Genomic DNA, 22,749 nt, shown 5'->3' with positions numbered 1-22,749 from the left:
GGGTCTGATATAAAAGTTGATGGAACAGCAAAGCATATTTACAGAAAAAGATAAGTGCTATATCAGTGATAATCATACATTTTTATTTGAATAACATGTGTGTTATATTCAGATAAATCCAATAACAAACTCAGTAATCATTCCATATTCTGTGCATTTCAATAATCATAACTTGCACTAATGCAAACCTAGAATAATCGTAATACTTAAAAGTACATCTAAACAATAAATAAAATAAAAAAGAAAAATCAGGTAAGGCCGACGTAGGAGAGAGTTTGTTATGGGGGGGGGGGGGGGTACTGGAGCTTGGAGTTGGCTGGTACTCACCAGTACACAGTACCAGCAAGTCTGTTTTTCTCTTCAGGGTACTGGCACTTCTCAATATCCGCTGGTACTAACTAACAAGGCGGGTACTGGCACATGTTTTTCCCCAATTCAACTGGGGGGCACAATCTCATAACTTAAATACAAAGGTCTGTATATTAAGGGGGGGGGGGGTGAATTAATCTAAATTAAAGGAGTCTCCTCTTAAGTTTCCCTGATTTTGTCTTGTCCTGTGTCTTAACTGCCACAACTCTCTTCCTTTTTCCAGTTCCAGAGGCAAAATTAAGTCTGGACATGTCTGCTTTCATTTCACTATTGTAATTTTCTAATCTCCAACAAACGTTCTAGTGTACAACTCTTGGCTTGCATATCTTCCAAACAATGGGTTTCTTCAGTAAGTACTTTCCGTTTAAACCTGTCACTTTTCATGGAAAACTTCTCTATTTTTTCTTCAGTTTGGCCACCTACAACCTCAAAGTATGGAGGACCTTCTATGCCATCACTCCAAATACAATTTTCTCCAGTACTTCTCTAGTTGTTAATTTACCCCTTTTCATTTATTTTCTTTTCATTCATGCAACCAAGGAATAAAATGTACGTCTACTAATCATGTCCACTCTGGACTTTCCACTGCTGCATACAGTCCTTAACATGTCACCTTTACTCATGCAGTAGACGTTGGGCTGCCGATGGCTTCCATCCATGACACACAGTCTCTTGCCTTTGGCATCATTTCCTCACTGATCGCCTGTATTTCTTGACCCGTAATCACAGTGCCTGTTGAAGTGTGACTATCAGAGCTGCTCCAGGACTGTGTGTCATCCTCACATTGTCTCTGCAGTTCATTCTCATACCGTTCTATATCTTTTAACCCTGTCTTTTCACTAAGTGAAACATTCTCCGCCACCTGCAAACCACTGGCTCCATCTGCAGGGACAGGTTCTTTATCCTGATCTCTCGATCTCCTATGTGATCCATTTTCCACCAAATCTAAATCCTCTTGACGCTGTGACGCATTTTTCTTCTCACTGCACTTGTCTACTTCCTGGCGGCTACCCTGGGCAAACAACGTCCCCTTAAGTTCTGCTTCCTTCTTCATATTCCCTTGATTGTTCCACGTTTCACCAGCTTCTTCTTCTTCGTTCTCAGAGTCCGGGGCGGTATGCCTCCGGATTCGACTGACGGCATCCCAGAGGGAACAAGGTAAAGCATGACTCTCTGGAGACTGAGAAGATGCAGCGACTCTTCTCTCTGAATTTGGAGAGATGGTAATCGGATGACAGAGGGGAGGAGGCAGGGAGATGCTGTCTGTATCTGTTGTATCTAAGCTAAGGGTGGGAAAATCTGAGAGTGATTCAAGGTTGAGGTAGGGGGGAGTGTGTGACAGGGAAGGAGAGAGAGAGTAGGATACAGAAGGCAACAGCTGACTTGAGACAGAGTGAAATCTAGGTGGTGAGAAAGGAATGTCCTCTTTATGATGAGACATTTCCTGTTTGGTATGAGGAATGGGTAAAGATTCTTCGCTGTACATGTTCTCAGTCACTAAGATGTCTTGTTTTTCAACATGATTAATAACTGGACTCTTTTCAGACACATGCGGCATTGAGTGTCCCATGTCATTTAACTGTTTTTCTTTGCTGATTCTCGGATTTTGTCCCAAAGCAGCAGCTCCATCCAAATCTGATAAAAACTGGTCACCAAAGATGGAATCAGTTCCTTCAAAACTGTCACTTGGGTACAGAGAGCTGGAACGTGCCTGAGGAGGGGATGGACCAGGCTGCATGTAAACAGATGCATTTGACAAGCCAACTACCGCAGGTTGACTGGAAGCCTCATGATTAGTATTGGGTTTGTGGACAGTACCTCCCACAATTCTCAGAGGCCTCTCCACCAGGCTCCCATTTTCAAAAGCTGCTGAAGAGAGCAAGCTGGTCTTCCTCACATCTTCCATACCAGCGTCTCCATTACTCTGGGGCAATTCATTGATGCACTTTTGATCATCTTCACTTTTTGGTTCTTCTAGAAGTATCTCTGGTGATACATCTGTTCCACGTTGCATAATGATATTCCGTTGTGAAATATCCAAATCAAGTTGAGAAATAGCACTGCTTGGACCTCTACAAACCTCATAATTCTTACCCTCAGGTGGGTATATGTACTGCACTTGTTCTTTTTTTGGAGAAGGAATAAATTCTGCTCTGACAACAACGCAGGTAGCATCTATAACCAGAATGCCGTCACCCCTGTTGGATGCAGTACCTCCCTTTTCTTTAGCCATGTGTTTATTGATGAAACGACTATTGTCTCTTTGCTTTTCATAATGGTCCACTTCACTTTGTCGTTCCAAATTACTTTTAATGCACTGAATTGAAGATACATTTCTGGGTCTGGTCATACGACTTGGCTCTTTCCATAAAGGAAACTCCCTAGAAGTTGGATTACAGGGCTGCTGTGTTTCCTTTTTCATTACAGGGGGCACATGAACCTTAGAGCCCATCACCAAAGCCTCATCCCTGTCAGATGGATTTTTCTTTTTGCCTGCGATGTTCTTTGGTCGACCTTGAACAACACCGACCAGGTCTTCTCTGTATGAAGTTACCGGCTTGTTCTGCAGCCAGGATGGAGCAGAGTACTGCCTAGAATCACGGTTCACATTCAGATGAGAAGTCTGATTTGCAGTAAAAGTAAGAGGCTTATTTGGCTGTTTAGATTGTATCATTCCAGAATCAACCTCTGTCTGTGAACCACCGATGCTCTCTATCCATCCTCTCTTAGATATGTCCGTACCGACATTTTCCTTCTGGGTAAGTGGTGCATCACTCAGCCGTTGCAAAGACGACTGTAAGTGTTCTTTAGGGGAAGCAGTCAACCTGGCTACACCCCGAGACTGTGACACCGGGCAAAAGAGAGTCTCTCCCCCTCTGTTTTTCTTGAACGTAGTTCTAGAACTAGCAAGAGATGGAGTTGACACCACTTTTCCAGGTTCAGCCATCATCTCTGAATGTTTAGAAGAAACCAGCTGAGCGAAACATTCTGGAAGCAATTTCAATGCAGCCATGGGGTCTTCCCAGGTCCTCCTGCCAACTTCTCCCTGACTGAAGTCAATATCCATCCACTTTGTTCTCTTCCACTTTTCATAACCTTCTCTCTCTTTTTGTAAACCTCCATAAAATTCTTGTTTTCTGGAGACTGGGAGCGTGGGATACTTGTAAGCATATTCTTGATGCTTGATAGTATGAGGGGCACGGTAGGGTGGTGGTGGAATGTAGCACGGAGGTTGATTAAAAACTCTTTGCTGTAAACATGGATTGTTTTCCTTTCTATCCTTCCTCCAGTTTTTTCCAAGAACTGGTGACTGAGGCAAAGTATGGGGCACCATAAGTTGTCCATGATATCTCTGTTCCCATCCTCTAATGTGATTATACTGTTCAGATGAATGGAAGATTCTTTGAGTATCATTGCTCCCAGCTCTGCTTATTCTATCTGGGATCTTCAGCCTATCCTGCACTCCCTGGACACTCCCCCATATTCTGGCATCCATGTCTTTCTTTCTGGGTGGTGATTGGCTGTATCGGTCTGTCCAGGCCTCTAGCTTATGGTGGCTGGCAGAGCTCCGGTTTGCCTTTACACCTGCCTTGTAGTCCGGAGGGGTCTTTCGCTCCCACCTCTTCCTCCACTCTTCAATTTGCCTCCTACTTTCACTTATTTGCTTTTTCCGTACTCTCTCTATCTCAGTTTTCCTCCACTCCATTCCCTGTTTCTGATACTCACTGTAACCTTTGCAGTGAGATTCACCGTTCAGAGCACCCGCGGTACAGGACACTGGCTGCTCAGTCCAGTTGGTGTGATCCCGCAAAACTCCACCCATGCCGGAGCCTGGAGCTGCCCACTCGTCACAATCACGGCTGAAATTTTGTGTGCATGTTTGCTGCTGCTGGAAGGCTGGTGCATGCCAGAAATCTGATGTATACCGTTTGTCTTGGTGCCTGGGGAAAAACATACAATAGCACTTTCATATTACTCTGTATTCCTCCAATAGTGTATTACCATCCTGCAGTGAACTGTAATTATCAGCTGCAAGACGTATATCGATTCCTAGGAGTCCTGTCCTGATTCAGATGATGCCATTTAATTAACTCATCATTAAAAACTTTCATTCTGGGATTTAAGTCATACTGCTCTACCACTGTGGTTTCATAGCCCTGCCCCATGTTACATATAAAAATGTTTTTTCTTTGGTATTGCCAAAATACCCATCCATCCATCCCAAAATATTTTTGAGAAATTAACATAAGTACATATACTGATAATTTTGTTGGTTTTATTTTAATTGGTCAAAACTGACATACTGCATTCTGTAATTGCGATTCTGAAAGGACTTACATATGCGAGACATGTTGTCTTGGAAGAGTCCAACATTTGTTATACGGAGGTGGTTGCCCTTTGCCTCCTGTGAAGTCCGTCATAGTGATCTGCCAGCCAAGGGCCTTGCAAGGAAACATACATCTCTTGAAAACTTACAGCTTGAAAATACTTTGGAGTTCCTGTTGTCCTAAGTATTAACTTAAACATTATTTCTGCATTGAATATCCTTAATGTGAACCGCGAACTAACACATTACTAATTTTTTGTTAGCTAAGAAAACATTAACTTAATTCGAATCATACGGTATATTGTCAAATTAAAGCCTTAATGTTCTATTGGTGCTCAAAATATTATATTTCTTGTGATTAAAACTTTAGCCAATGTCACTTGCACTTCGATATCAAACTCAACCATATAACCAAAAGCTTGGCGTCTCAAATTGACAGTCATTCTGTTTGTCACAACTGTACACAATCATTGGTTTCAAATTAGCACAAAAGTTGTGGTAAAAAACAACTTTTTAAAAAAAAAAAATGCAATAGTCCATACCTGAAGGCAGGATGAATGTGTCTCTGTCGATGCTGGGGAGGTTAATGGTGCTGTCCAACACCACTGAGCATCAGTCTGTTATTAAACGCCTCATTTCAGCCCCCTCCCTCCCCATGGCACCATCCATCACAGCTAGGAGCCTCCCTGTTAACTGCTAAAGTTCTTAATAAAAAAACACATTTTTAATTAACTCCAAACAAAACGTCACCCAGCTTATGTCTTCTCCCTAGTACCTCCTGGCTTGAACAACAAAGCATTCACCTCCCACTCTTACAAAAACATGCAAGGTTTGACTCTAACAAGTGTTACATTCCACTCATACACATACTTTTTTTATTACTCTTTTGATTGGGGCCACAAATGCATTATATGGTTATTTTATTTGGTGAAAGGCCACAAATCATTCAAAAATGAGATGTCATTGATTAAGGGTGGAGGTGAAATTCAGGAGAAACTTCTGCTACCACCTAGACACCTAAGAGGCATCTATCTTGGTCCAGATCCCACAGAGCTACATAGAAGGTGTCAGTTTTATGTTTGTTTCTCCTAATTAAAGAGTCCTGCTGAAAAAAAGTGCCTTTTCCCCTTTAACGGATAATCAAGAATAGGAACAGCAAAAAAACACAAATCATACAACTGTTGACAATGAAAAATGATTGTGGGGAGAGGGGCTGAGACACAGACAGAAGAGAGCATCTGTTTGTCGGGTGAGCACAGGCACAGCCAGGGGGCAACTATTTCTTTTTCTTCAAAACTCTCCAGCGGAACAAACAGGCTTTTCACACTGAACAGCGACTCCACACATCAGCGAAAGTCGGGACGGGAGAATCAGGTGGCGAAGGCAAAAAACTCTGGGTGCTAACAAAACCTTTTTCAAATCAATAAAACTGCAATGTGGTCTTTTCTTTCTTTATTTCTACATAATACCATTGTAGTTCAATTTGAACAGTACAGTTATTGGTGCTGTAGCATGAAAATATTAGTTCTGAAAACCAAATACAAAATCAATAAAAAGTTTTAATTATCTAAATATGTTGTTAAAAGTCCACTATATTATGGAAGACCTTAAACAGCAATTACAATTCTCAAAAAAGGTTGCATTCTATTATTTTGGGACTCAGGCTTCCAGAGCACAGAGTGCTGCTGACAATTAAATGTGACTCACACACACTGTTTTATGTTGTGCTGCCTTTGCACCACGTCATCTGCAAGACTTCATAGTTTTACTTCCATCTTTTCTCAGGGTGGCACAGTAGATGCTTATATTCTGCCCTGTGTCACTGTACACCAGCTGGCAGTCGAACCTCTGTGGCAGAATGTTCTCAAAGAAGTCAGGGGTACCGTGCTCCCTGCGCATCTTAGATGAAAGGTACAAGACCGCCCCCCCATCGCACAGATGAGTCAGTGTGTCCAGCAGTAAAGTATAGGTTTCTGATAAGTACACGATGTCAGCGCCCAGAACGAGATCCCAGTCTGTGGCAAACTGACGATGATCCAAGCCCCAGGACAGAGGGATTACTGTGGGGGTGGTAGAGGGCCACCCACACTGGGGCATGTTTGCAGACACATTGCTTTCCAGTTGAGGAATGGCGTGAGGAAGATCAGTCAAAGTCGCAGATGCTCCTGTAATTAAACAGTACAGATACTGTCAAAATTAGGCGGTGATGCAAAATGAACACTTTAGACATTATTGTATTTGCTTATTTTGTCAAAATGGGTCACAAGCAGGGAAACATTAAAATTAAATTCCCCACACATTTTGAACTCATACAACTATTTCAAAGTTATGTCACCATAGGAAAACAGGCATTTTAAAAGACCTATGCATTATTTATCATTTATTTATTTGTACTTCTCCTTAAACAGGCATGATCGCTGTTGGACAGAAACGAAAACTAATTATCTATCGTGGTGTTTCCAGTCGTCAGAGCACACTGGAAGGATCCACATTTTTGTTTTATCCCAGTTCTCAGCACACCTGTAAGGTATTCAGAGATTCGGAACCCCTAATCGCTTGGGTCAGGTGTTCTGGGAGCTGGAACATGGAATGTGGATCTGTCCAGTGTGCCCTGAGGACTGGTTTGCTCATCTAACGTACCCAAGCGTGCTGCCAGGATGCCCACGACACCAGTCCCGGCTCCCAGCTCAATTACTCTCTTTCCCTTCAAGTCCAGCATTTTTTCTTCCATGTAGCGACAGAGACAGAGTGCCTGTCAGGTACAAAAAACATACTTAGTACAAGTCATCCTACAGTTTTAATAATCGATAGTATTACATTTTAACTGATGCAACTGTGAACTCACAGCGTCCCACACCGGCGCGGCCACGCCGAGATTAGCGCCGAACAGCTGCCTTATCTTTAACTCCTGTTTTCCGAACCTGTAAACACTATCCTCGGAGAAAGTTTCAGCAAACAATCCGTCACAAACGGGAAACATATACCCTTCCTGATCTTCCGTGAGGTTCATTGTAATGTTATAACGGAGAGGCCCGTGGGTAAACGTCCTCACGTGTCACAGTGTTTTTACTCAGCTTGCAATCACATGAAGCTAATATGTGAATATTTGGTCACGAAATTCTGTCATTCGTCATTTACTTTGAGTACAGGATTCATTCGAATGACACTGACTGTACGTTTTTACCAATGAAATGACAGTTCGTTCATTTTTAATCGTTATAAATGGCCAATTTCGATCACGACACATACACGCGTCACACTTTAATGACGTCAGATAGAAACCCGTACTTCTCTAAATCGTCGCTTTGTTTATACATAATCAAGGCCAGCGCTTGATATTAGTCGGATTCTTTATTTAATAGAAATGTGCATAGAGCCCAATGAGACAATATCACGCACTTTATTTTACCCTTTCATTGTAATTGGATAAACGGATATTTAAAGTGGCTTAATGGATGGATGGCTTGATCGCCGATGTGAATGTTTTGTGTACCCTGTTTAGGGTGACCAGATAATCCATATCAGGACACTTTGAGACTGGACAGGATTTGCTGTATACTGAGTGGTCTGACTATAATCATGCACGAGTCACTACGTTTAATGTGTAACAGCTGTCAAGGAATCAAACCAGTCAAAGTTTTTAGCCAAGCAGAAGAGCCTTCCAGTTGTAAAATAGTTTGTAAAACCTGAAGTATCTCAAAGTGTCCTCCCTGAAATTGATTATCTGGTCGCCCTAAGCCTATTGGCAGTATAATGTTAACAAGAGGTGACACACAGGGGTTTGACAATGGAACTGAAACGCAGTAGATATGCTCTTATTATTTAAGTTACAATTTATTTCTCCCAGCAGATGGCGATAGCAACAGCGGAGCTTGAACATTAAACAGACCTGCGTTAGGATGCTATCTAACCGTACATCAAGTTAAATTCGATAATTATAAGAATTCTGTAACGGAAAAAATATTTAAAAGTTTATAAATATCGCAGAGAATCCGTGAGAGTGCTTTGTTAAATGTTCAGGATGGATCAGTTCAAACATTGTGCTAACCTCCAGGAAACATTGCACATTCCTTGTTCATTTCTTTCCTTCTTGGTCGTATCGTGTCACTTCAGTCTAATTCTAAAGGGATTTTTACATTTTTACAAAATCATTTGATTATGTAATTGTGCACATTTACTTCTAAGTTACATATTTGGAAGAAAGACATACTGTCTCTCGGATGGTTGACCCATACGCTGTATCTGTCTGTCAGCCCACATCTGTCTGTGCTGGATCACCACATCCCCTCTTTCACACCTCTCCACCACATCCCCTCCTTTACACCTCTCCACCACATCCCCTCTTTCACACCTCTCCACCACATCCCCTCCTTTACTCCTCTCCACCACATCCCCTCTTTCACACCTCTCCACCACATCCCCTCCTTTACATCTCTCCACCACATCCCCTCCTTTACACCTCTCCAGTTTTTCACATAGAACTCATGGTTGTTTAGCATCTGACCCACAGACAGGGTCGGGGCCCATGGTTGACTGCTGTAGCACAGTAGCACTTATGGGGTGTGTCGCTCAGGACTGAGGGGTGAATAAAAAAGGGGGAGATGCATTGATGCTGCTCTGACCACTGGTTTGGATGTAAAAGGCATACAAGAGCGTAGATTTGGGTATAGATGGAAAGGATAGGGTCCTTCCAATATTGTAGGAGTACTGCATGTGTATAGAGGGGTCAAGGATTTCAGTGTTGACATCAAATCTAGGCCCTTGATGGTATACATTGCATGTTTGTTTGAATGTTATAGGCATGTATTGCATGTTTGAATGTTAAATGCAGTGATTGCATGTTTGATTGAATGCTAAAGGCACACACTGCATGCTCGTTTGAATGTTAAATACAGTGATTGAATGTTTGACTGAATGCTAAAGGCACACACAGCATGCTCTTTGAATGTTAAATGCAGTGATTGAATGTTTGATTGAATGCTAAAGGCACACACTGCATGCTTGTTTGAATGATAAATGCAGTGATTGCATGTTTGAATGCTAAAGACACACACAGCATGCTTGTTTGAATGATAAATGCAGTGATTGCATGTTTGAATGCTAAAGGCACACACAGCATGCTTGTTTGAATGATAAATGCAGTGATTGCATGTTTGAATGCTAAAGGCACACACTGCATGCTCGTTTGAATGTTAAATGCAGTGATTGAATGTTTGATTGAATGCTAAAGGCACACACTGCATGCTTGTTTGAATGATAAATGCAGTGATTGCATGTTTGAATGCTAAAGGTACACACAGCATGCTTGTTTGAATGATAAATGCAGTGATTGCATGTTTGTATGCTAAAGGCATGCACTGCATGCTTATTTGGATGTTGAAGTCATGCACTGCAGAAACTATAGTGCATTTAGGAATGAAAATAGCAGAGCCTCTCAATATCGTATCAGTGATGTACAAAAAACAGATCAGTGTACTGGGCAACATTCAGGGCTTGGTTTTACAGGAGTTTTATATATTTTAAATGATTTGGTGATGAAAAATACATACACATCCATTCATCCATCTTCCATACCACCTCTCCAGTACAGGACTGTGGTGAGTCTGGAGGCCACCCCAGGAGCACAGGGCATAATCCAGGGGACACCCTGGATGAGATGCCAGTCCATTGCAGGGCATAAATGCTATATGACCAAAATGATGTGGATACCAGCTTGTCCAGCATCTACGAAATCAACAGTACTAATAAGAAGTTGGTCAGCTCATTGTAGCTTTAACAGCCTCTACTTTTCCGGCAAAGCTTTCCGTTAGATACTAGAACATTGCCGGATTTGCTGCCATTCAGGTTGGGTATTGATGTTGGGTGATCAGGTCCCTTTCTGGTAGTTTGTCGACCACTTCACAACTGAACTTGTTCCCAGATGTTTTGTCACAATCACTTCATGCGTGTTTGGCCTGGAGAAGCTCTAGCGGAGCAGAAATGTGGCAAACTGACTTGATGGAAAGATGGCATCCTGTGATGGCGCCAAGAGGAGAGTCACTAAGCCCTCCTGTTCAACAACCACCCATTCTGCTGATGATGATTGTTCCAGGAGATTGCAGAACTGTGGGCTTAATCATACATCTGTGTCAGCAGTGGGTGTGGATTAAACAGGAAATTCCTCTAATTGCGTCCACATACTTTTGACAATATAGTGTACATGCACATAGTCACATACTACAGCCATTTTAACCATGCTAGTAGTTCTAACTGTTGGTTCATGCACTGGAATAGGAGTAACTGTAGGAAACCTGAGCCTTAAACCTACACACACACATACAGCTGGGCCATGGAAGAAGCCCACAGAGAGTGAAGTTTAATTGAGTCAAATGTAAGCACTGAAGTCCAAAGGTTTCCAGTGCCAAGAGAAGAGACTGGGGGCAGAAACCTTTGCTTTCAGCCATAAGACAAGCAAATGTGACAGAGCTATTTTCAGGAGAGTTATTACTGAGAAGATTATTAGTCCACTGGCTCAGCAACGCAAAGCAAATTGTAACCTGAAGCAGCAGCAGGAGCGAGTACAGACATGAACCTAAAACCCGATTGGTGGTCTGTTCACGTCCCACAATGAGGCCAGCTGCAGTAGCCTTGAGGAAGGCATTTAACCTGAAATAATTCAGTTAAAATATATAGCTGTACCAAAGGGTAAAACCTGAAATTTAATTCAGAGGAGCCAGCTAAGCAAGAAAGTACAAAGATAACTAGTGTTACTGTCCAAAAAACGTCCATTTATAGTTAAGGCAACCAAAGGTCAAAACAGCTTTTAAAATGAAATTGAAAGAGACAGTCACATCTTTTATTAAATGGCAAAAATATTAAAATGTCCTAACATTGATACAATGCAAAATAAAATACGGCGAAAACGCCACGTTTAGGAATAACTATGCACAGTCGCTAACATAATTCTTTCCACATGACTTACATTTTCATTCATTTTCAGTCATTTTTATCCAGAAATGTCAAGATAAAAAAAGAATTAACAGTAACGCTGGCTGTACTGCATTTCATGGAAACTGTACTGCATTTCATGGGGGATTTGGGTCATAAATACAGTTGAAAAGAAAGGTGTACAGTTAATCAAAGGTTTACGGTGCCGATATCTCTGTCAATATCGCCTGAGAGACAATGTGAGTAAAGCTGTACAAAATCTACACTCTCACGTTACAAAAATTGTTTATAACAGTGGATAAAGGTTTATTTCATCAAAAGACTTACAGCCATGTGGTTCAGCAGAACTGAGGACCTGAAATTCCTTATAGCGAATGCCAGGCCTTCGCGAGACATAGATCCCCAAAACCCACATCACACTCAGGTCACTGGAAATAGACACTCTGGCTTCCACAGGTCTGAGCTGACATAGGAACTATGTACCGTACCTTTAATAATTTCTATTTTAAAAGGGTTCAGCTGATTACATCAGCCTATAAATAGACTGTTGGTATTGGCAGATAGAAGTAGTACTTTAGCACTTTCTGCTAAAATCACAACGATGTTTGGCAGTTCATCTGCTCGTGGACTGGGGCCCGGGCCCTTTGAGGGGAGTCCCTCATTCTTGTATTGGTTTTTTTTAAGGATTCATGGTTTTTTTTAACCCTGTATAGGTTTCTGAAGCATCGTCATGATGCCTGTAAACATGGAGGCTAGTTTTAGCCAGAAAGTCCTGCCTGTTTGATTAAAACTGGAAACTACGGTGACTCACCGTAAGTCAGACACACTGCAACTGATACATTATGCCCCTTACACTCACACTCACACACACACGCACACACACACACTCACACACACACACACATCTTGCTCCGACCCCAATTCGCCTGGTTCGGATGCTGTTTCCCCCAAGCTGAGCATCACTGGACTCCACCAGCCAACTGGAGGCAGAAATGAGAACGACGGTGCTGCTTCACCAGGAACCAAAAAAAGGCCCCTAAGCTCATTCTGGAAGGTCCTGTGCCCAAGACGGGCTCCAAATCACAGGCCTATTCGCTCCAGGCATCATCTTCTCAGCGTAGGCCAGTCATGCAATGTCCGCAGCCGTCCTCCGGTCAGCGCTCTATGAACTGCAGGTTGATCTCGCCCTGTGGCACCAGCAAGGTCCTGGTCATTGGCCGGACGGCCGAGCCACACGGATCAGGTTTGACATCGAAGTGGATTAGAATCTACAACAGACGAGGAAGCGATTTGCAGAGGTGAGTGTGAATGTGTGTGCGGAGCATGCACCCCCTCCCCCCGCCGCCAAGAAAAACCCAGCTCGCACCCGTGCCAATGCCAGGTAGAGCTCCAGCTCCGCGATGCGGCGCCCGACGCAGCTGCGCTTGCCCACGCCGAAGGGCAGGGAGGCATATGGGTGGTGACTCAGCTCCCGGCTCAGCCAGCGCCGGGGAAGGAAGCTGTCCGGCTCTGAGAATGTCTGGGGATCACGTGACGTTGCGTACTGGCATAGGGTGATGAGTGTCTGGAGGGAGGAGAGGGAGACAGAGGGACGGAAAGAGGGAGGGAAGGAGAGAAAGCGCAAGTGAGAGAGAAAGAGAAGCATATAGGTAGAGGGAGGAGAGAGGAAGAGAGAGAGAAAGAGCGATTGTGAGAGACAGAGAGGGAGAGAGAGAGAGAAAATGTCAGGGTAGCAGTAAGACACCTTTTCATTTTTAAAGCAAGTAAAAAGTGAAACGTGTGCAGGTGATGCCAACAGCAGGGAGAACCTTACATTCCTCGGGATGAGGTAGCCTCCCACCTCAATATCTCTCTCAGCTATAACTCTGGCATTTCCAGGAATTACTGGATACAGTCTGGGGGAAAAAAAGCACCAAATGCTGTATCAGTATTGACCAGCATTCTGTTTTATATGAACTGAGACACCAGGAGACATGTGACTGCAAATCACCAATCAGCAGAAACCGCATTTACCCGCCATATCAGCATGGATGTGGTGCATAGCAGACAGTGAAGATGGAGCGCACTGCAAAATGCTCCAGTAACATCTCACTGATTTCACTGGCTTTCGTTTGAGCTACTTTCTCTAAATAAAGCAGTGGTTCATATGACCTTCAAGGCTACTACAGAAAAAATAAATTATTTTTGTCGTTCACTTTAAGCAAATTTGAGTGTAAATTTGAGCAGAAAGTTCACCATGTTAGTAATGCAGGTATTTTTCTTAGTTTTTTTACCGTTTTCTTCATGAACTCAAAAAAATGAGTAAAAAGTACCTTTGCTTGTCACTGGGGCTGCACCCTTGTAAATGTACCTTTCAGAACATCTCAAAGGTACAAACAGCATTAATATACCATTGATGGTACAGAAATGTTCCTCAGAGTCCATTTCGGTACCTTAAAAAGGTACAATTACCTACAGCTAAGGGGTACAATTGGAGGGTACAGACCCAGCGACAAGGAAAGGTACAATTTTTGACCCATTTTTCTGACAGTATAGACCTTCTGCCTTGTAATGGAAACTAAATGAAAGCAGTTTTTATGTCTCACAAATTCACGTTTTAATGTGATTGCCACAAAAATTACATTGTCATCTTGAATTATTTACTAGTAATTACGTCCTAGGATTGACCTCACCTGAGCACCTCCTTCACCACAGCCTTCATCAGCGGCATCCTGCTCACGTCAGCTGCACTGGGGATCCGCCGCTCTCCCAGCACGGCCAAGACTTCATCGCGCAGGGCGTCCTGCACGTCAGGGTGGCGGGAGAGCTCGTACAAGGACCAGGACATGGTGCTGGAAATCTGAAATCAGAAGAGCTCTGGTTAGCAGAAGCAACGATAGTTCTGGGCCGGGTCTAACAAAGTAGGTGAGAATGACTGCTGGAATAACAGTAGGAATTACTCTGGGGGGGGAAGCTTGGTTCCGGTGAGCAGCCTTCACCTCGTTTCTTTGCCATGCTGAGATGTGTGAAAACTATTCTACTTTCATCCATCCATCCACTTACCAAACCGCTTATCCTACTGGGTCGCGGGGGGTCCGGAGCCTATCCCGGAAGCAATGGGCACGAGGCAGGGAACAACCCAGGATGGGGGGCCAGCCCATCGCAGGGCACAATCACACACTATGCACTCACACATGCACAGCTATGGGCAATTTAGAAAGTCCAATTAGCCTCAGCATGTCTTTCGAATGTGGGGGGAAACTGGAGTACCCAGAGGAAACCCCACGACGACATGGGGAGAACATGCAAACTCCGCACACATGTGACACAGGCAGAGACTCGAACCCGGGTCCCAGAGGTGTGAGGCAACAGTGCTAACCACTGCACCACCATGCCACCCGCTATTCCACTTTCACACGATAAAATTATAAACTTCCTTATCAAACGATACTACAGGGCTTCTAAGGGGACAGGGATGGAAACATTTGTGAGGGAGCGGAAAGGTTTTGTGAAGGAAGGCAAATCTTTTGACGATTATTATTTTCCAAACCTGTCACCCTGGGGCTCAGAAGAACACAGGCATTTTCATTCCCACTAGAATTACAGAATCTTCTCATACACTTGTGTCAAAACAAATGTGATCTCACCTAGAGTTTATACAATAATCCAAGATATGGATTTTTTAAATTGTTTTTACATTAAATTTATTTTTCCCTTTAATGTATAGGATTAATTTAAAGACTTGTAACTTACTGTAACAATATATACAGTGATCCCCCGCCAATCGCGGAAGTTACGTTCCAGACCCATTAGCGATAGGTGAAAATCCGTGATACAGAAAGAGCATATAAATAAAGATTTTTTTAAATATATACTCTCTCTCTCTGTATGTAATGGAATATGTAAAAGTAGCGAAGGTCTTCCTCTGGCGCTTAGGCTCACTACTAGCAGAGCGATCGTAGGGCTTAAAGCAAAACGAAAAGTTCACAAAAAGTTTGCTCGCAACAAATCGGACCACAAGCAGGGTGCGCGACACGCAAAGAACTGTGATGCGTCGGGGAAAAATCCGCGATATAGCGGGGGCACGATAGCTGAACTGTGATATTGTGGGGGATCACAGTATACAGCACATGTCATACATAATCAGCTTCTTGACTTTCATGGAAGGTGTTAATCACTGCCTTTGCAAAGCCCCCGTCTGTCTTCTGAAAATAACAATGATTTCTAAATACTGAAGAAGAATCATTTATAAAATATGTATGAAAGGTGTTACAGCAAATGCTTCTAATGGCCGTAAGAAACATTAGAGGACTGGGAGAGAAACGAGCCTCACCGTATCTACACCAGCCAGCAGCAGCTCGGTCACGTTGCTGTAGATGGTCTTCATGGGCAGGTCCTGCTTGGACAGGAAATAAGTCAGGTACCTTCCTTCCACCTTCTCGCCACGGGTCAGTTTTTTTGCTTCCTCCTCCAGTCGTTGATCAATGTGACCTTTTGCTGGAGAGAGAGAGAGGAGAGAGAAAGAAAGGAGAAGAGGTAGAGGGAAAGAGGGAGGGAGAGAGAGAGGGAGAGTAAGTGATTTTTAATACACTGAGTATTAATCATGGTGTCCCTACTGGCCAGCTATGAACAATGGCTAATGTGTCTATGTGATGATTGCTCATTTTTGCCTATTGACATTTTTGCTACTTTAATTAACCTAATCCAAATGACTACCCCAATGGTATCTCTACAAAATGTCTCCCATAAATTTATATTGTGTATTATTAAAAAATTATTCGATTAAGAAATGAATCTCATTAAAGTGTGTGCCAAAGTCATATATAACAGCACATGCCTTTTCATCAGGACGGTTATCTCTCATCGCGAGCTTCATTCCAGTGTGGATCTCAGCGTTATTCCCGCTCAGACTCCGAGGGAAACCAGTCAAGAGCAAAACCGAGGAGATTCCTCACATCAGCACTCACCAAAGTGAAACATGTAGTCCCAGCACTGACAGAAGGTGTCCCATGGCTTGGAGAAGATCGAGTGCAGCCAGGCTGGCATGGCCATGGTGAGGAGGGTCAGGACAAACATGGTGTTGATGCACTGGATGAAGCGGTCCGTCTCCGGCGGGATGTGTGGTTCCAGGCAGCCTATCCTGGACTCAAACAGCACAGAGGAAATTCCTAGAAACAGAAGGTCCACAAGAGGGCAGCACATTTTATTGCCCCATTACTATCTCACATCACTCTCTTCCTAGGGTACCTTTCCCACAAGCATAGTCGCTAACAACGTTAGCGACTTATGCATTTTGAACCATGCAACTCAATGGTTCCAGTTATGCAGGTTGCTAACAGGAGCAATGTTGGGAAACATACCCTTGGGTGACAATATAGCGCCTAAGTTAGAGATCAGAGGACGTCTGGAAGACCACGTGTTTCGCTGAAACACGGGACACAAGGTGAAGTCCACTCACCCTCCAGGCCGAAGCGGTAGAACTCGTTGGCGATATCAGTGACGAGGCCCTGGGCATTCTGGGAGCGCAGCAGCCGCAGCTTGGCCAGCAGGTCGCTCACCACACCGTTGAGGACAGTGTCGTAGGCCCCCACTGCGTGGGGCTTCAGCATGTGTTTGGCCAGGAGGCTGCGCACGCACTGCCACTCCTCCCCCTCACTGTCAACGTGGAGGAGAAAGGGGGTTGGCTCCCACTGACTTGGGCTGTAGTTTAGGTACAAAGTACCTAGGAATGCATAGATTCTGCATACAGTCTGTCACTGCTGGATGCCCAATGCACTTGTCTATAGACTAACAGGACAGTGCAAACAGGAGTGAAGGACCACTGTCCAGTGCAAGCACAACAGAGTACAATAGGGTTAAAAATAACATGCAGTGCATACGGGCAATACAGTACATACAACAATCCTTACAGTGCAGCAACTGCATATTGCACTTGATAGCGATAGTGGGATATGTGTGTAACGTGCAAAGATGGCAAGTGTGCATGACCATAATCCAGGAAGACATCACCAAGTTAGAAATCATGTGACATGGTCAAACACTAAGAGATCATTTTCTCCCGGTCCACCCATACACAACAGATCCAAGTAAGTCCAATATGCTGCTTGGTGTAATATTTTAACAACTGGATGTAACAAAACTCAGATATACAAGGGTATTCAAAAGTATGTTCAAGCTTTTTCATATAGGAAGGTTAGCAGGTCCTAAGGAAGACATTCTGAGATGAACGACACCTAAAAACAACCAGTCACTCCCCAAATAAAAAGCCCTGGATTGAAAGTTATATGTAAACAGTCTCCATTAACTAGAAGAGGGACCTCATGGAGAGTGGAGATGAGGTCAGTTCTGTGGAGAGAAATCTGAACAGGAAGATCAAGGAGAATAACAGCACGAGGACGGTATGGAAAGGAGTGATAAAAATCATTGGCTACAGCAAGACCAATGGCTGTAGTGAAGATGGGAACGAGGAGAGTTAAATCCGCCCTTTACCAGGTTTGAGAAGGGCGAGCTGAAGGCTCTCACAGAATCACACCTGTCTACCCTCCTTTGCGATGAGTCCTCTGTGCTTCTATCTAAGCACTGGAGTGCTGAAAGCCACCGTGGGAGGGGGGGGGGGTTCTGAGACACATGATTGTCCTGTCCCTCTGATTAAAAGAACTGCACCCCCTCTCTAGAAAATCTCACGCATGATCCCTGCACCCCCTAATGACTGCAGATCAGTGGTACTGACGTCCCATATAATTATGGTAGCCTGGTTCCCCAGCATCTCAGGACATCCCAGACCAGCTTCGACATGCATTCCGGCTGTGGACGATGCTATCCTGTACTCACTTTAGCCTTCTCACATAAAGACAAGCTGAGAAACATCACGATGATCCCCTTCGTTGGCCTCTTTAGGGCATGTAATGCCATTCAGACTCCCCTGCAGAAATCTGCTACAACCTGCACTGCATTCTGAATAATGAATGATGGTGCTGCTACTCCTTCAGCTACAGAATCATCTGCACAGCTCAGTACATTAGGTATGTTCAGTGCTTCCGGTCCCCATGTCCACAACCCTACTCTGCTTGTTGGATACTAACTCAACCTTCACTGAATCATCACTGCATTGTTCCATCATCCAAGTTTATAGGGCATGTTTTTCCTAGTAAGACTTGCACTGTACTCCATCCATCCATCCATCCATCCATCCATCCATCCACTATTATTATTTATTGTTATCTATATTATTGATAATATCTTAGGATAGGATAAGACAGAGCTAAGATACTATCTACTATCATTAATGCAAGGAAGATAATCAGGAGGGGTGAGTCTCTAAAATTTGATAATTCCTCTCTAAGCTTAAAAATGTGCGCGTCAAGCGGCTTGCCATCACGGCATAGCTGGTATAGCGTTTCTTTATCACGACAGGGACTGGAAGCAGTACTCACGCCGTCAGCAGCCCATAGCCGTGTCCTCGGAGCTGTCTGTAGTCCTTCCAGGAGGAAAGGTCAGAGCGAATGGGATGCTGGCCCTCTTGTCTGAGTACCTGCTCTATCAGGGCCGGCTCTGCTACGTGGACTGTCAGGATCGGCCCAAAACTGGCCTTCCACATCGGTCCATACCGCTGGCGGCCCTCCAGCTGAGGAGAACGCATGTGCAAGTCACTTTCCAAAGGTTAATAATTCAGAATTCAATGAGAAAAGGACACCGTAGGAAGTTAGTAGCATAAAGAATTTTCATCATCAAGTTAAAATGACCACACGATTCACACCAGTAAGGTAACATGATATCATTTAAGGGTAATTTTTTCCATCCAGGAAAAAAACACTTAGAGAGCTTTGCGGTTGTTAATATGTTTTGGTCGGCATCCATCCTAGCTGAGTAACAATGACGTTCATGTTCAAAGAGAAATATCTTGATATTTTTTTATCTTAAACTCTTCATCATGCTTGTGTGCTATAGATTTATTATTTTCAGTTCATTTCTAATGAGTCACTTTAATAAGCTTGGTAAAGACCACACATCTAGTTTAAAATACACCTCCCCAACGGCAACTCAACCTCCACGTAGTTCACAAATTAGTGCAACTCCACACCAAGATAAAACGTAAAGACAAGCATCCAGATTTGCAATTAGAATGAAAAATGCAAAATTTCGTTAACTTGAATTTACACCACAAGACACTCACCTGTAACTCGTGTAGCCGGGACAGACCCCTCCTGGCAATAAGGTCCCACACGAATCCAAAGGCAGACGGTCCGGGCATCTCATCCAAGGTTTTAATTTTTTGCATCTCCGTATGCTTGCCCGGGCAATCGACGCTGTAGGTCCACTTTTCCGTACACTTCATCAGGTGTGAGATGCTTCGGACAGACACCCTGAGAGCTTGCAGCATTCTTTTTCTTAGTGGCATATACCAGCTTCTTATACCGACCAATAACAGTGCTCATTTTCTCCCGAATGCCCGGTACAGTATTTATATCTTCCGATGCGCGCCTTACTCCAGCGCTCTTGAGACTTAATAATTTTACGTTCTCGGAATGACCAATTGGATTGCGTCTGGACATTGGCCCCGCCCATTAGCGAGGAGGCAGGATCCAGAGACGCCGACGAGGCGGTGGGCGCGTCCAATCAGCTGCTAGAAGCGAAGCAAACACCGAGGAGTCTCGCACGTGGAGGTCGGGTGGTATTCAACCCCGTGTAAATGCGGTCCCCGCTAAGATAAGCCGGGGCAAGAACGATCAGCAGAACTTCAGCCTCCAGAACACCAGAGCAGACAATTGTTTTTACCAACTTTTTTCACTACAGCAGCTTTCAAAAAAGTCTATATGCTTTTAAAAACGCTAGTGTGGTTAAAGGTAGATGCAGGAGCGTCACTAAAGATTTAAGAAATGGGGGGTAAGCATTTAATAGGGGGGTCTGATTTCAATGAAAATGAATGAGAATGCACTATGCAATGCAATGAATGTACATTAATTTGTGGGGGGGGGGGGGGGGGGGGGTTAGGGTTAGGGCTAACCCTAACCCTAACCCCTAAAACAGTCTGGATGACATTGTTGGGTTTATATTAGATACATGGGGAAATTCGATGTACTTTTCCATGTTTGAAATGAGTTTACAATTAGACTATGTGAAACAAAGCCTAGATCTCTGCCCCAACAAGTGAAAATGTCAAAGAGAGACAGAGAAAGACAGACAGCTGACCAGATTCCAACTGAACTGGAAGGCGGCCAAACGCCCAGCCTGTCCAGTGAAATAATGCTTCTACTTAGAATTTGGTTTTACTTCACCCTTTATCTTTTATGTGTCCTTAAAGCTCAAACTACCCGAGTACCTTTCATTATTGTGCAACATTTGGAAATGATCATTTTCAAATATGTACAATATAAACAGGTTTGGAGATTTATGAACGGTAGGTGGGGGCTGATTCGCTTGATTAGGGGGCTGATGTGCAGGAACAGCGTACTTTTACTTTCTGCCCCAGAGGTCGCCGTTACGCTGGACCCCTGTGATTTTGCCTCGCTTGCCAAGTCAGCCTGACGCACCTGAAACAAACCCACATGCAGGAATGATATAAAAACACCTCAGTGGCCATTGTGAGTCACAAAGCTCATGAAACCGACACACTTCCTTGTAATGGAACCAAATTAAAATTGGTGAATTAAGACTGATCTGAATGAAGCTGATCCGGGGTTGAGTGATTTACGTTTATTCCACCTAGTATCTAGGCCTAAGGCATTCTGGACTGATTCTCCACCCATGTCCTGAGAAAGGACATGTGCAGAAAGATCAGGATGCAAGCAAATCAATATTAAAGCGTGGAGCGCAGTTGTTGGTCAGGTTAAGCAAAAGTTTAAAAATAGCGTTAAATGGTGTAGCGACAGGGGGGGCCATACCTAGAAATTCTGGACCCCCCCTGACAAAATTTCACATTGGACCCTGAACGGGGGGAGGGGGGCACCATAGAAATTGCCCCACAGTAGAATTTACCAAGTAGACGTACACAGTTTTTTATGTGTATAAACGAGGGGGCCCCGATATAGTACTGGGGCCCCTGAATAGGGTGTATATACCCGTCCGATACCCCAGTGCAGCGGCGATATGAATCCCGTGAGGCGCGAACCAAGACAGAAAAAGTTACTTTTTCTCTTCATTTGAAGAACAAATCGACACAGATGGAATATCCTTTCCTCCACACCGTAAACTGGCCTACATACATAAAACTCTATAAGAACCAGGATATAACACAATTTTTTCAGACAGGGTGCGACGGCAGATATTAAAATTCCAACCATCTCATAATATCATAACGGAAATAGGCACAAGGTCACTATATTTTTTGAGAATGTACTTCATTCATGCATTCATAAAACTTAGGACCCAACACCTGATAATTTAGCAAAGCTAAGTAATTAAAATTGCAGATCAGGCAGAGATTTGGGTGAAAGTTCACCAAAGAGAGCTATGTAGAGGAAAAGTCACCTAAAGTCAAAGGTCATGTCAGTTTGAATGCAGAGACCAGTCTTGGGTCTCAGATGAATGTGCAGGAGCTGGAGATATGACCTGCGGATGAAGAGAATGTTTTCGTAGCAATTCCTCAAGACACTTCATCTCCACTTGTCCTCTGTGAAACAGTGTGCATTGGGCAGTAATTAATGTCTTAAACCAACAATTTAATGTAATATTGTCATCATCGTCATCAGAACCCCCCCGAATGCACGTGACTGGAAGACGGCTGGTCTGAGCCCCAGCAGAACAATCACATGTCTGTGGGCCCTTGAGCGAGGCCCTAAACCCCCCCCCCGGCTCCAGGGGTGCTGTAGGCTGTGTCCCTCTGCTGTGACCGCCAACATATGGAGAGCAAGATGGTGTCAGCAAAGAGAAGGATTCCAATGTACCTGTACTTGTGCTTCTGCAAATGGAAAATAAAAGAATTATCATAGCATGGACTAGACCAGGATTACCACTGTTGTCAAACCCTACGCAGTTTGACTGTCCGCAAGCCCACAGGACCTGGTCGGTGCCTAGTGTGGCAAAGGTCAAGACCACAACTTACATATTCAGGCTGTGACATACGTGTGCCTGAAAGTGGAACATGATAGGTCTCCTTGCTCTTGGAACAACACGATCAATGGAGGTCAAGCCATTTTAATGCATAGCGT

General features: G+C 43.8%; 3 protein-coding genes across 3 annotated transcripts; all 3 read right to left on the bottom strand.

Moving 5' to 3' along the window:
- Nucleotides 1-253: 253 nt before the first annotated feature.
- Nucleotides 254-5,291, bottom strand: LOC125723637 (uncharacterized). The gene is made up of 3 exons (XM_049000423.1): nucleotides 5,239-5,291; nucleotides 4,708-4,811; nucleotides 254-4,310 (listed from the first exon to the last, which is right to left on the bottom strand). Exons 2-3 carry the CDS (start codon nucleotides 4,788-4,790, stop codon nucleotides 989-991), a joined length of 3,405 nt encoding a protein of 1,134 aa, XP_048856380.1. The 5' UTR covers nucleotides 4,791-4,811; nucleotides 5,239-5,291; the 3' UTR covers nucleotides 254-988.
- An 840-nt stretch (nucleotides 5,292-6,131) lies between these two features.
- On the bottom strand, nucleotides 6,132-7,983 carry LOC125723579 (EEF1A lysine methyltransferase 3-like). The gene is made up of 3 exons (XM_049000313.1): nucleotides 7,542-7,983; nucleotides 7,337-7,448; nucleotides 6,132-6,861 (listed from the first exon to the last, which is right to left on the bottom strand). The coding sequence occupies exons 1-3, from the start codon at nucleotides 7,704-7,706 to the stop codon at nucleotides 6,440-6,442; spliced, it is 699 nt and encodes a 232-aa protein (XP_048856270.1). The 5' UTR covers nucleotides 7,707-7,983; the 3' UTR covers nucleotides 6,132-6,439.
- Nucleotides 7,984-11,442: 3,459 nt separating this feature from the next.
- On the bottom strand, nucleotides 11,443-20,091 carry LOC125723653 (25-hydroxyvitamin D-1 alpha hydroxylase, mitochondrial). The gene is made up of 9 exons (XM_049000474.1): nucleotides 19,776-20,091; nucleotides 19,036-19,226; nucleotides 17,061-17,257; nucleotides 16,570-16,770; nucleotides 15,936-16,099; nucleotides 14,296-14,462; nucleotides 13,437-13,518; nucleotides 12,990-13,187; nucleotides 11,443-12,891 (listed from the first exon to the last, which is right to left on the bottom strand). The coding sequence occupies exons 1-9, from the start codon at nucleotides 19,998-20,000 to the stop codon at nucleotides 12,778-12,780; spliced, it is 1,539 nt and encodes a 512-aa protein (XP_048856431.1). The 5' UTR covers nucleotides 20,001-20,091; the 3' UTR covers nucleotides 11,443-12,777.
- Nucleotides 20,092-22,749: the final 2,658 nt, after the last annotated feature.

This window comes from Brienomyrus brachyistius, unplaced genomic scaffold, assembly GCF_023856365.1.
Source record: "Brienomyrus brachyistius isolate T26 unplaced genomic scaffold, BBRACH_0.4 scaffold50, whole genome shotgun sequence".
NCBI lineage: Eukaryota > Metazoa > Chordata > Actinopteri > Osteoglossiformes > Mormyridae > Brienomyrus > Brienomyrus brachyistius.
Note: the sequence above shows the minus strand (reverse complement) of the source record. Positions and strands in the feature narration are given on the sequence as shown.